General features: G+C 37.5%; 1 protein-coding gene across 4 annotated transcripts in view; it reads left to right on the top strand.

Moving 5' to 3' along the window:
* The window catches only part of CNOT7 (CCR4-NOT transcription complex subunit 7), a 31128-nt gene that overhangs the window by 2943 nt on the left and 13108 nt on the right, over window positions 1-15077 (top strand). For 2 of the 4 annotated variants that reach the window (XM_081332886.1, XM_081332884.1), the window contains exons 2-5: window positions 2053-2252; window positions 3173-3366; window positions 7383-7544; window positions 14113-14257. In XM_081332886.1, coding sequence (XP_081189012.1) covers window positions 2136-2252; window positions 3173-3366; window positions 7383-7544; window positions 14113-14257 — 618 coding nt within the window. In that variant the 5' untranslated portion in view covers window positions 2053-2135. Of the gene's footprint in view, window positions 1-185; window positions 254-1244; window positions 1280-2052; window positions 2253-3172; window positions 3367-7382; window positions 7545-14112; window positions 14258-15077 lie in introns of those variants that run through there. The other 2 variants (XM_081332887.1, XM_081332885.1) reach the window with 2 other exon arrangements.

Here is a 15077-nt window from a genome sequence, read left to right as displayed (position 1 = left end):
TATGACTCATGGACTTCAACTCCCAGAATTCCTGAGTCAGCATAGCTGAAGTCCATGAGTCTAGAACCATAGTGTTTCACGTCAGAATGCTTTCTGCTTCAAATGGAGGATGCTGTTTAAATATGCAGAATAATGTCTAAGTTCTTAGTATTTTACAACAACAAAAACACTTTGTCTTCTAGAGCAGAGGTCCCCAACCTTTTGGGCACCAGGGACCGATTCCATGGAGAAAGGCTTTTCCATAGACCAGAGAGTGTGTGAGTTTCTTTGCTTCCTGCATCCCACAGATGGGGCTTTGCTTGCTTGTGCGGACCAGTTGCTGGCATGTTGTGACCCGCTACCGGTCCACGGATTGGGGGTTGGGGACTCCAATTCTAGAGTACATGGAACAATATTTGTAATTTTATAATTTTCTCCAGACTCACTCAGGAAATGAACATACATTTAGCAGCAGGATATAGAGCTCTTATTTATAAGCTAAGGAGAATAGGATAAGAAAATCCTCCTGATGTTACCTAGTTGGAGAACAAACCACAACCATAACCTAAAACCTGAGCTATTATTTCACGGAGCTCTTAATTTTATATTATTTGTTCTTGATCAATTGGCATGTTTTGTTTTACATTAGTAGCCAGTGTAAATACTAAACTTTATTACTGATTACAAAAATGTGGCTTACCTAAAATGTCAGGTAAATTGCAACCAATGGCTGTTATTGGATTATATTGAAATGAAATTATTGCCATCCTATATATACTGAACAAATCCCATAGAAATGTACAACAGTTGAAAGTAAATTTATATCTACAGATTAGCATGACTATTACCGTAATTGAAATAGAAGGATTTACCTCAGTTAATATGAATAAAACTGTTGTGCAAACTTTAAAGGAACTTTGGAAGAATTCTTCACAGAAGTTTTTAGTAAGATCAAATCTCTGCAAATTAGATTTTATTTTTCAAATGATTATAATTCCTGTTTATTAATCCTGATCCCCTGCTGGTTTATCTGCCACATTCTCTGTATGTGAATAACTTGAAAAACCTTCATTTATGTACACTTTTATCAATATACTGTTAGTTCATTGTGAAGTCTGTGCAGAATTGTAATATAGATCTATGTATCCTGTTAGGTTTTATTGAATTCAGTGGGAGCTATTTCTTGGAAACATTCCTATTGTATAGGGTTGCAAGCTGGATATTCATCTAACAATTATATAATAGTTGGTTAATTCTTCATCTAAAATCTTCTTTTGACTTCTGAAGATTTGCAAATGAGGTAATCTTAGTTGACGGAATTGTATAAGCTAATTTATATGTCTGTCTGTCTGTCTGTCTCTATCTATCATCTATCTATCTATCTATCTATCTATCTATCTATCTATCTATCTATCTATCTATCTATCTATCTATCTATCTATCTATCTATCTATCTCTATATCATAGTCCAGAAAATTGAATTGTATGGAGTTCTTAATATTATATAAACTTGAATGTTTGCTTGCAATCATTCTGTTACCAGATCAGTTAATATCTTAAGTGTTGAGAAGTGTTTATATACAGTAGCTAGCCCTTTCAATGATGATGTATGTTTTTTCCTTGGTAATTCCTTGAAGAGGCTTTTCTTCAGTGCTTGATAGTTTATCTGAGATGGTAGTTTCTTGATTAGGATATTTGAAAAGGTGTCTTGGAAGCTTTTTGTTGTTTTGTTTTTAGCGTTAGCCTTTTTATTGCGTCTTTTGAATGGTATGTAAATATTGTTGATCTTTTTGCGCCTGTTGATGGTTGTTTTGTCTGAGTGCCAAACTTTCAGGAATTGTCTAGCATTTGTCTAGCCTTCTGGGTCTTAGCTTGGTCTAGAATACTCTATGGTTAAGTGCCAATGTGTTGTGAAATTAAGGAGTTTTTAAGATGTTTTTGAGGTGTGGCAGTGTTACCCTTTTCATCGCTTCTGCTGGTTGTGCTATAGTGTGCTGAGTTGTCATGTACTTTTTGATAATTTTGTTTATGTTTATAAATTCATTAGAATTATTTCTTGTCTTGCTGTTTTAGGTATAAAATTTAAACTTGTTTTATGAAACCGACTTTTCATCAAGTATACCTTTTTGATGCCTGGTATCTGAAACCTCCTAATTATGCCAGCAGCCACAGTAGATCACAGCCAAAGGATCTGTGAAGTGTGGGCTTGTAACCTGGATGAAGAGATGAAGAAAATTCGTCAGGTTATACGGAAGTTTAACTATGTTGCCATGGTAAGATATTGAGAATATCTGTATTCTTGTTTGGTTACAGAGGCAGTGTAAATGATTATAAAAGAAAAACGTAAAGGAAGTAATGCATATCTTCAAAAAGAACAAAATAATTCCATTTTATTTATTTATATACAATATTATTTTTACAAATAACTCAAGGCAGTGAACATATCCAACAAATTTTCTCCTATTTTCCCCACAATAACAACCTTGTGAGGTGAGTTGGGGTGAGAGTGAGTGACTGGCCTAAGTCATCCAGCTAAGGTGTTAGACTATAATTCACAGTCCCCCATTTTCTAGCTGGGTGCCTTAACTACTAGACCAAACTGACTCCCATTACTGATTTCATTGGAAAAAAGTTCAAAGTAATTAATAAAAATGAGTTCTGAAAAGGGATATAGACATATATTATCTTTACAGTTCCTACTTTTATTTGCTTTAATTTCATGCATTCTCGGTGGGTGCGCCAATCCTTTGGAACCGCTTACCAGCTGAAATCCGGATGGCCCCCGACCTTTGCTCCTTCCGGCGTGATCTAAAAACTTATCTATTCCAACAAGCCGGCCTGGCCTGATGGATTTGGGTTTTAAAATTTTCTCACTTTATTGCTTTATTGTATTCTTACTTTATTGCTCTGTACACCGCCCTGAGTCCTCCGGGAGAAGGGCGGTATATAAAACAAACAAACAAACAAACAAACAAACAAACAAATAAATAAAATTAATAAATAAGCTTCTTTGCACAGCTCCTGGGTGTACCCATAATGCCTGAGTTAACTGCAATACTGTAATTTGTCCTGTTTAGTCTTTTATATCAAGAAAAGCATACAGAACATGTAAAGCATCTAGCTATAAAAAAGTGCTGAGTTGTATTGCTCTTCTAATATTTTCCATTTTGCCTTTCACATTTATGCTTTTCAGGACACAGAATTTCCTGGTGTAGTTGCACGACCTATTGGAGAATTCAGAAGCAATGCAGACTATCAGTACCAGCTACTCCGCTGTAATGTAGATTTACTTAAAATAATCCAGTTAGGGTTGACATTCATGAATGAGCAAGGTGAATACCCTCCAGGAACTTCAACATGGCAATTTAATTTTAAATTTAATTTAACGTAAGTTCTGGAACTTGGTTGTGTGTCTTTAAGTGTGTAGAATATTTTTATTTAACTAGTTTATTTTTTAAAAAAATTTACTAGTTTATTTTTCTGCTGTTTTTCCATTAAGTGTAGGAAGTATGATAAATTATGCCCTAGGTAAATTAAACTTATTCAAAGTTCTTAAAACTCATATATTCAATATCAGATTTGTTATTAATATTATTTTAAAAACCTCTGTTGGCAGCCTAGTTGAGATAAGGTAAGGTAAATGTTCCCCTGCACATGCGTGCTAGTCGTTTTCAACTCTAGGGCGGTGCTCATCTCCGTTTCAAAGCCGAAGAGCCAGCACTTGTCCGAGGACGTCTCCGTGGTCATGTGGCTGGCATGACTTAGACACCAAAGGCGCACGGAACGCTGTTACCTTCCCACCATAGTGGTTCCTATTTTTCTACTTGCATTTTTACGTGCTTTCGAACTGCTAGGTTGGCAGAAGCTGGGACGAGTAACAGGCGCTCACTCTGTTACACGGCACTTGGGATTCGACCCGCCAAACTGCCGATCTTTTGATCGACAAGCTCAGCGTCCTAACCCACTGAGCCACTGCGTCCCTAGTTGAGATAGTTAAGGTTAAATCCTTTGTGTACATGCTTGAACTTTAAATTGATGTCATTTACTGGTTTCTATCAAGTATGAATGTAAGAATGCCCACATATGGAGGCTTTGTCATCCACTAGCTTTATTGTCAGGGAAATCTCTGGAATGGGCTGAGGTCAGAAGGAAATCGCTTAAAATTGGAACTTTTGCCCAAGATTAGCTGACTTCCTTCACAAGTTGCCAAAGTTTGTATTCTACTTTTTTGTTCTTTATATGATTCTGTGGATCATCTTAATTTGGCTTCTCATGGGTATAGGATTTCCAGGAAGGAGGATGCAATAAAGAAAAGTTCCCTTCATATCTTAATTTGTGCATCTCTGGATGAAAGTTATTGATATCAGCAGGATTTACTTTAAATTTAGTTCATTCATTTACAAATATATGTAGATCTTCCTAATTGTGTGAATCTGGATAATGTACAAGATAGTAAAATCCCCTGCAAAGATTAAAATACAGCAAAATATCTATCCCAAGGTGAACATCTATAGTCAGTTACAACCAAAGCATGATAGAATTACCCAATATACCTTCCTCAGCAAACAATGCGTGGTATATGATGTATTTCAGTGTCATGAAAGGATTAGTACATAATCAACAGCTCTTTGAATTGAACTCAAAATATTGTTAGTAACTAGTTCAGCTACAAAAGTGGATTGTCCTCCTAGCAGTCTGATTGCTGCATTCTGATCAACTGCAGTTTTGGGGTCATTATCAAAGGCTAGCTTACAAAAAGTGTGTTGCAGAAGTCTAGCGACCCAGCTGTCTATTGATCAAGGCCTGAGTTTCCATCATCAGACTATCCTGGTTGAGGTAGACTGCAAGTGGTGTTGTAACACATATTCCTCTTGTCTATGGTTTCTGCTTGCTGGCTAAGTCCAGCCCCTTTCCTCCGTCTCATGAACCAACTCCTATAGCAACTATATAGAATAGTTGTTGTAACTGATGATACTGAATTGCTGTGATATTTTGTTGAGCAAAATGAATAGCTCTAAGCATTTAATCTTATTTTGATTTGCCCCATCCAGACCATGAAAGCTTCTAGGCAGCTCAGGTTTTCTGTCACTTCGGCTTAGCAGAAGTGATATGCTGCTGATGCCTCATCCTGAACTGGCAGATGACATCCCCTAGCACTTAATATAAATGTTAATTAACATAGGTAAGAACTCTGAGCTCTGGCACATTGGAGTAACTAGGGATTTCAGTGCTACTCCCCCCATCATTATAAAGTAGAAGTATTCACTCATTTTTCCATCCAGAAAGATACTATGGGTCATCATACTAAATGCCATTGAGAGGGGCACAGTCCTCTCATCCAAATCTTGACAAAGATAATTGACCAGAGTGATCAATGTTGTTTCTAATCCATGAATATTCCTAAATTCCAGGAATCCAAATAATTAATTATAGATAAGATCCCTTGCTGATAGTTCCTCACCACCTTCTCAAAATTTTTCTCTAAAGCAGTAAGTCAGAAGCTGGGAGTTAAAAACAGTTGGATTCAGTCAGGACTTTAGAAGAGGGCACGCTACTGTCTGCTTTAAGGCAGGTGACATTACTTCCTCCCTAAAGAATCATTGGCGTCTCACGGATCTGGCTGTTTATGGCTCCCTGCCCCGTCACCTGAAGGAAACAGGAAGTATATGGATCTAACCCACAGATGGCAGGATTCATACCACGGGAAATTCTGATGATTTCCTTGGACTTTACAAGCTAAAACTAATTACAGACAAGTCCTTGCTTCATTCATCACTCTGGACTTTATCTTCTGACAACCTTTTAGAGTGGAGGTTCAGGGTTAGGGCTAGAGTGAGGGTGACTTTACCTGCCATATTTATCCAGGTGTCTACAGGCACTTTGTCCCACCCATCTTTTCCCGGAAGGTTCAGAATTACCTTTAAGAGGGCTACTCTTGGCAAAATGGGTGGCATAGAAGTTTAAATAAATAAATTATGTCTGTGAGAACAGTGTTCCGTGCGCCTTTGGCGTCTAGTCACGCCGGCCACATGACCATGGAGACGTCCTCAGACAAGCGCTGGCTCTTTGGCTTTGAAACGGAGATGAGCACTGGTCCCTAGAGTCGGAAACGACTAGCACGCATGTGCGGGGGAAACTTTACCTTTACGATTTTTGAAAAAAATGTATTTTTTGTCAGTTTGAATGTAAACTCTTATCACTGCTCACATTCTCTTTGGCTTTCCACCATGTCACTCTTATCAATAGCTTCACTCATATCAATAGCTATTTAATCATTCAGGGAGCTGCTTGTGATTTGCAGTTAGGCAAAGGCCTCAGAGAAATAAATTCACACTGCACTTCAGCTGTCTCCCATGTTCTGTTGATCAGCCAGGATGTCATGTAACCTGCCTGCCAAATTGTCCAGAAAACTTATCCTAAGAGTCCTGCTGCCCTTTACAGAAGCCTGGGGCATCTATGATGCACAGTTTGACAAGGAAATAGTCTGACCAGGATAACAACAAATATCAGTATCCTCCTTATTCATATCTCATCTGCTTCAAAGTAAACATCAGTCCAAATATGTGCTCACCTATATTTGTTAGGGGCATGATTATTTGCAACAAGCCCATAGTCTCCATAAAGGCTATAAAATACTAATGCACAAAGATCCCTATTACTGATTGAAGAATCACCTTTCATGATGAGCAATGTTATACTGAAAGTCCAGATTTGTTTCCTGCTGACATTAGGAGTAAATAGTTTGTAGGAAGTGAATGGAGTCATATTAATAGTATTGTTTAGAAAGGTATATAGGGACGCGGTGGCTCAGTGGGTTAGGACGCTGAGCTTGTCGATCAGATGGTTGGCAGATTGGTGGGTCGAATCCCGAGTGCCGCATAGCAGAGTGAGCACCTGTTACTCGTCCCAGCTTCTGCCAACCTAGCAGTTCGAAAGCACGTAAAAATGCAAGTAGAAAAATAGGGACCACTACGGTGGGAAGGTAACAGTGCTCCGGGCGCCTTTGGTGTCTAGTCATGCCGGCCACATGACCACAGAGATGTCCTCGGACAAGCGCTGGCTCTTTGGCTTTGAAACGGAGATGAGCACCGGCCCCTAGAGTCGGAAACGACTAGCACGCATGTGCGGGGGAACCTTTACCTTTACCTTTAGAAAGGTATTTTCTTTAATGAATATCATGTATTTAGTAAGTATCACATATGTCTTGTTTAACAGTTCTCTTACCTGGGAGCAGAACTCTGTGAACTCTGCTTTCCAGAATATATATAAGCATAGATACTAATTAGCAAGATTCTTACATGGATGATTTGTTAGTAAAATGGGCTTTGTGCTGGTAATTGATTTATAATTCTTTTGACAACTCTTATTAACAATAGTAATTTTTAAAATAATGCTTATTCTAGAGAGGACATGTATGCCCAGGATTCTATAGAGCTATTAACAACATCTGGAATCCAGTTCAAAAAACATGAGGAGGAAGGAATTGAAACTCAGTACTTCGCTGAACTTCTTATGACTTCGGGTGTTGTGCTCTGTGAAGGAGTCAAGTGGCTTTCATTTCATAGGTAACTACAGTACACAGAACTATCGCTTGCCTTCTTGTTTCCTTTTCTTTTAATCAAACCTTAAGACAAAATAATTATCTCTGCTTCTTAAGCTAAAGTATTAGGCCGGATGAGTTCTAGATCATTTTGTAAAGACTTTGCTGCTTTAAACTTACCTCTCCAGTTTACGCTTTGGCTCCAGTGGAAACAAATAATCTGTATCTTAACTTGAGGTACTAAAGTGTCAGTCATGTAGAGAGGGAGCACTGTATTTTTCTATTTTGCTTTGACAGTTTCCCAGGTCAGAGGAAGGAACAGCCACATATATCTGCCCTTTGTGTACGGTTAGCAGGTAAATGGAAACTGGAATTAGTTGATTAACATCGTTGGAAAGTCCAAATTCAGTACAGCTCTGAAGACTCTTTGATAATGCTGGTAGGGAAAATATGAAACTTTTATCTTAATTGTAATGCCAAATATTGGAAAATTAAACTTTGCTGTATGAACTATTTTTTTTAACCTGGTTCCAATATACTAGTTCTTTTGTTTTTGTTTTTCAAACCCCTAGCCGCCGCCCCCCCCCCCAATAGAACCATGGTCCCTTAAAATGGTTGAGACTGATGTTTGAATTATCTGATTTGAAGTTTAGAGGTCAGTGTAAACATACACTCAAGATCTGAGTCATTGAGAATCTTGTGCTGTATATTATGAGACAGGCTTCACAAGTCTTAACTAAGAAAAAAAGAATATTTAGTTGATTGATTTATAAATACGTTAATTATTATGTTAGTTGGGTTGTTGAGCAGAAAGCTACTTAGTGAAGGTTAGTTTTGGCAGGCATAAATATTGGAAAGTTTTCTGGAACAGATTACTAGCAGAGATATTTACCTTAAAATGAACCATCTTTTTCAACCCTCTTCATGGAACCAGGCAGGACCCGTAAGAAAAAAACAACCCCTTTTTATTTTTACACACCTGACTCAATGTGCCAAGGCTTCCGAGGCAAACAACAAATCAACAAAACACAAAGCCGCAGCGTGAACAGTTGCCTTTGGCAACCAGCATCTCCCACACCTCCCCCCTTTATAGTCCAGGCAGGGTGTGGCTTCTTAGTGACTTTGACTTTTCCTATGTAGCCACCCCACTGCCTTCCTCTGTCTTACTCGCCTCTCCTCTGCGCATTTGCGCATCCGAGATTGGCCCCAGCTGTTCCTCATCGTCACCCAACTCAGGATCCCAAAACAGCTGTGTCTGCCCGAGTGTGAGTAGAGGGCCCGGGCTCCTCATCTGACTGAGTGGTCCTCAGTACCTTCCTCAGACTCCAGTGTCACTCCAGGCTCCTCCTCCTCTGAGTCCTCAGACTCAGCTGCTGGATCCAGTGGTTGGTGAGGAATCACAACAGGCACAGCCTTTCAAGCAGGTACAGCCTTTCAAGCAGGTTTTAACATTTCAGGAATCCAGGTGCTTTGAAATGAAAATGGTTTGTAGCAAATGTTCTTAGCCGGAGTGCTCAGAACATGTATTGTGCATCAATTTGTCTTTAATACAGTATTCCAATGAGGGAAGAGTGCTTCAACACCATTAGATGAGTGTAAATTCTGTTTTGAACAATTAGAAGGAATTAGATTAGCTTTTAAAATGTAGATGGAGAATTGTTATTGTGTGGGGTTCAAAATACCACTAGAGAAATGATAATTAATCTCAGAGGTGCTTTTTTCTTCAAAATATTCTTCTTCCTCAAGAAAAAATAATCCAGTTGCCTTTTGAAGAAAAAAGCCCTTTTGAGACCTGACTGAGAATCTTCACAGATAGAAAATATACATTGTACAGGAAATCTGTTCTTTGGAAGTGTTGTCATTTGACTAGTTTTCAATACGTTTTACGAAGATGTCTTCTAAGGACTCCACTTTCATTTTAACTGTGTGCAACTTAAAAATGGAATTCTTAGTGCTGCTGGGCAGATTAAAGCAGTATTTTTGGAGCTGGGAGAATCCTCTTCCATAAAAGAAGAGAGATCTATAATAGCTTTCAATCCCTGCTTGTAAATTCAACTCTAAAGGATCATATCCATTGGAAGGGTTTGGGTTTACAGAGTTGGTTCCCTGATTGTTAAATAAGTGTTGACTTTCAGCTGTTTTGTGGGCTTGGCTAGGTGATAAAAAAACAAATTCATCCTCACTTCTCCCAGGATGTAGGTAGGAGATGGGTTGATGCTAGTTAGATAAAGTAATACTGAATGCACTCTGGATCCAAGTCACCTGGAGCTTTACAGATAAAAACAATGTTTTTGAATTAGAAATGTACTGGATATCAGTGCAGGGCCATACATCAAGGTTATGTGCTTTTAGTGAACCCAGCCCAATTAGTAAGTGGTGTTCGACATTCTGAAGTTTTCCAATGGTCTTCAGGGCAGCTCCATGTAGAGCTTGTTGCAATAGCTCTGAGGGTACATGTTATTGTTACAGGTGTTTTTTTAAAGATTGTTTCAGTTGAATTACCACTTGGGCATCAGCCAAAAATTAGACCTTCTGTCTGTGGCCTCTGCCAACCTATTTAGGCATAGTTGTGAGTCTACAAGGCCCCCCAGATCACATACCTACTCCCTAATGGATAATGCTTCCCCCCTAATGGATAATGCTTCCCCCTTGAGAAACAGAGAATCTCATTGAATGAATAGGAGCTATGTGTTACTTGGTTTTAGCTTGTTTATCCTCAGAGTTCCCTTAGTTCCTTCATAATTCCCAAATATCAGGACAAGATCTCCACCACTTTACTGACACAATCCAGGTTGGTGGCGATATCAGCCAGCAACTCCAGACAGCTCACTGACCTCTCCCAAAGTATTCTTGTGAATGTAAAATAATAGATGGAACTGCAGAACACACAAATGAATGGCAACTGAACTTCTCTGAAACCACTGACTGGAACTACCCTTTCAGGAAGAAATAGATCCACTCTAAATCATGCCTTCAGTCTCTGAACCTCTCAGATGATCCAGTAAGATACTGTGTTTGGTGGTATCAAAGATTGTTGAGAGGCCTAAGAAGACCAGAAGAAGTACATTATTCTTACAGTTATCAGCCTTAATACCTAGGCCTGAATTCTGATAGGAGAGGAACCAGATGTTTTTCTAGGGTATTTTGTAGTTAATTACATTCCATCTGCTCAACACTACTTTCACAAAAGGTTTAGTTGAGGATTTAGGGAGAGCTTCTTAAGGCGAAGATGCATGAAAGCCTTTTTCAAGGCAGCAGGCATCACTTCCCTCCATAAGAAAGAGTGGACAACTTCCTAAATCCACTGCTACATTCCTTTTCCAGGAACATGAGGGGCATGGATCCAAATCACACAAGTGGCAGAGGTCATGCTAACAAAGCACTCTATCTTCATCAGAATTCACAGGCCAAACACAAAGGTATCAAATAACCTGTTCTTATCCAGAAGCAAGAAACTCTGGCGAACATGCCAGGCTTAGAAATAAAGCCCTCAGTGTTGTGACTCAGAACAGATAATTGGTTTAAGTGTATTTCATTTGTTTGAATTGGCAAAGTTTGGATTATTGGGCAAGGGACTTTACCTTGTCTCAGTATTTAAAGACTCTTCACTATGATACTTGTTTAATAGGATGGATGTTAGTGTCTAGATGGAAGCATATGGAAGTACCTTTTGGTACTCCCAAAAAGGTTTGTAAGAATTTATTTTGAAAAATAAAAATAAAGTAATACACCTTCATTCTGTAGTTTAATTTATTTTTCTACTGCTCAGATTTGGAGGTCACAGTAGTAGGCAAACCAGCTACCTGATATTGTAAATAGGAGGCCTCGCTAGTGATAAAAAGTTTCTTGGTTTCATTTTTGTCTGGGCATAACTTTCCTAAAGACTATAAGTTTCATTTTTCTAAACGTTGAATTGATTGCCAATAATAGTTAATGATCAAAGCATGGTGTTGGGATTTTTTTTTGGGGGGGGAGAATATTTCTCTAAAGAAGACAAAAGCCCATGTAAACCAGTTTGTGTGCTAGATACCAAAGGTCAAGGTAATCAGCACTGAGTAGGAAGGATAGGTTTCTGTCACCAATTTTATTTATCTCAAAAACATTACCTTCCTTCAAGATCTAGAAAAAAATATTTGTAAAAGGATTGAAATAAAAATGATGGTAAAACTCAGCCCTGTTAGATTATATATTTGTAGTGAAATATCTAACAGGTGGTTTGTTAGGAGCCACTTATATTTGGGCATTCATATGTAATTCTTATTGTCATCCCCTCAGGATGAACCAGATCAGGAAAGACACAGAAGAAAAAAACATACAATAAAGAGATAGGTTGTAGTAACAGAATTTTTCAGGAATGAGTGTATTTCTCCTGAGTTTCTTCTTAGATTCCTTCTCAGGACATAAAGAGTATTTATCTCTGTTTACATAACAGTTTTAAATATTCGCTTCAAGGCTGTGGCCCTGTCTCTACATTGCTAAACCCAGCAGTCTGCTATAGTTCAGAGCTTGCACTTATTTCACTCAATAGAACCAAAAACAAGGAAGGTTGTCAAATGCCATATTTTTTTTTACAATGTTGACATGTTTATCAAATAAGGCAATACAAAGCAGTGATCTAAGGTAGAATAACTGGGTCAGAACTGTTCCTCAACAAGAATATTGGTACTAACAACTCAGTCTTCCAGTTTGTGCAAGACATGCTTATCATAGGGCTAGATTAAGAGGTCAGTGAGATTAATTGCCCTGCAATTAAGTGGAGAGTTTTAGTTAACTTTCTTAAAGAGTGGAATAATAATGCTTAAATTCCAGCCTTTGGGCTGATCATCTGTGAAATTTATATGATTGAGAATCTAACTAAGATAGGATCTCATTATTTTGGATTATCTTTAAATAAAAGTCCCTAGGAAAGTAATTTTCACTTGGAGTTTTGTTGGAGGGGAAGGCTTTATCAGTGGTTAGACTTTTTTTCTGTGTGACTGAAGGCTATGACTCTTTGTCACTAAAGCTCTAAGATTTGATTAGCATTAGTACCAGTCAATGAAGCATGTAAGGAGTGCAAATATTGCTCCCTCTTTGACTTGGGTTCCCTTGTATTCGGGATGCATGGGTGAGCAGATGGGATTTCTCTGTATATAAGCTACTATTTACTAATCTCCAGAAAGTCAATGTGTCCTTAGAGTTTGTAGCAAACTGAATGTTAACACCAGAGCAGTGTCTGGTATAATGATTTCTTCTTTATTAGGGATTTTTAGTTTTTTTAAAAATTATCTATAATATGCTAAGTAATTTCTCCTTTTTTATATTACAGTAAGTACTTTAATGCTTTATATCAAAGCACGATTACTGACCTGAAAGTTACTCAGTTTGCTGGAATGTTGAGTCAGTCTTGGTTTCAAGCATCCTGCTATTTGGAGTCAGAGGCAGTTAAAGAATAGAAATAGGTTTATTTTTACTTGCTGGTTACAGTCAAAGCTCTTAACATTGTTTTAGTGATTTTTCATATAAAGATTATTTATTCACTTTTTAAGATTAACTATAGAAGTTAATGTAAGGATTATTAAGTTAAATATACAATATTTATGTTAACAACAACATTGACATGTCCTTATAAGAGATATATCAGAGCAAATGCATTTTGCAACTGCATACATTACTATCAATTCCAGATGACCACATTTTGCAATCTTTCTAGGCAGCTGTCAACAACAGTTTGAGTCCTCTTTAGGATGTATGTAGAAATGTACTATTGACCTTTAATTGCTAGCAAGAAATATATTGTGTTATCTTTGCATACTATGTAGAGCATGTGATGTGTTGCTACGTATCACGACTTTTTTCACATTGCTGGACCTGGGGTGGGCGTGGCTTCAGCATGATGCAACTATTCCGCGGGCTGGCAGTTTGATATCCCTGATGTAGAGTCTAGCTTTTTTTTTTTAAAAAAAATTCCCCATAAAAGCCTTATTTGTTTTTTGTCAGATTAAATGAGACAGTCACCTGGTAGAGGTATGCTTTAGTATGTTAAGTGTTTTGTCTATATTTGTAACTTTGCTGTGAATCACATTTACAAATATTTCACTATGAAATGTTTTTTTAAACAATTGATATTCATTGACTTAAAATAGATATTTGACAGTTATTATGTGTGTGGGGATGACATCTTTACGTAGAAATACTATGCATGAGAGATATTTACAAACCAGCTTAATTTTATAGTATGCAAACTTGATTTGGATAGCAAGTAGAAATTATGGTTTGCCAATTTGGAGATATTGATAAATGAAGATTTTCTCTAAACTCAGATTCTCTGTGCAGTAGGTATAGAATTAATGCATAGATTTGGAGTTCTTTCCAGGCTCATGCAACGTTTAAGCACCAGAGTTTTCTGTAACTGTAGAATTATATTCAATTCAATCCATAAAATATACAAAATTCTACTTATAAAATGGTAGATTGCCATGATTTTAATGTTACAAGGAATGCATGTGAAGAGGAAGCATATATAAAATGCTTGATAAATTTCTGTTGATTATCTGGAATGTTTGCCTTCCTAATTTTAAGTATGTTTATTGCTGCTTATGATTATTTTGCAGTGGCTATGACTTTGGGTATCTGATCAAGATCTTGACAAATTCCAATTTACCAGAAGAAGAGCTAGACTTCTTTGAAATACTGAGACTATTTTTCCCTGTCATTTATGACGTGAAGTACCTCATGAAGAGTTGCAAAAATCTCAAGGTAATTCTTACTGCTGTATTTAGAATTTTTATAGGGAAAGAATATACAAATTAATTTTGTCTGTTTTACTTAATCGGCAGTTGTATATAGTTGTGTTTAGAATCTGTTCTCGTAGAGAAACCCATGCAACCTCTTGAAAAAGAGATGCCCATGAGAAGAATATTACTGCATCCCAGGAATTTTTAATAAAACTAATAGTAATGTGAATCCAATAACTAAGCCATTGGTTTTGTACATTGAGAAAGAAATCAATGAACCAGCTTCTGGTCTACAAACATATACTGTAGACCCATGCATTCAGATTTGTGAGACACTCTTGAGACAGCTGTAACTTAAGTATGAAATCAGTCCACACAACAGCTGTATGGAAATATCAGTGTGAAACTTTTGATGCAGCAACTAGCAAAGTCTCATTTCTACCCTTGCAGCAGAGGTGAATAAAAAGTTGCAACTTCTGGTTGCAGCTCTTTGTTATTTTATTATAACAAGAAGAAGCTGAGCAGCACTGATGAGAAAAAGATGAGAAAAGATGATAATAGCAGTTGTTAGGTCCAAGAGAAATGAAACATGAAGCAGCCTTTTCCATCTCGAGGTTTTATCCAATGCTCTTTTATTGATTGAATTTCATTTCTTTAGCAATTCTACAATTGAGTCAGAATATTATCAAGCTATCAGTTAACAGTGTATGATCAGAAGTATTGAACATATTAAAACATAGAGGACAGAGTTAATCCCAAATCCTTCACCTATTTCTCTGTACAGAAGTCAGTTGGGCTACTAACTGGCTTGTTGTGTTAGCTTGGCATCTGGAAGCAAGGCA

This window comes from Vipera berus (assembly GCF_964194415.1).
Source record: "Vipera berus genome assembly, chromosome: 7".
In the NCBI taxonomy this organism is placed as follows: Eukaryota; Metazoa; Chordata; class Lepidosauria; order Squamata; family Viperidae; genus Vipera; species Vipera berus.
This window is presented reverse-complemented; position numbering and strand designations above follow the sequence as displayed.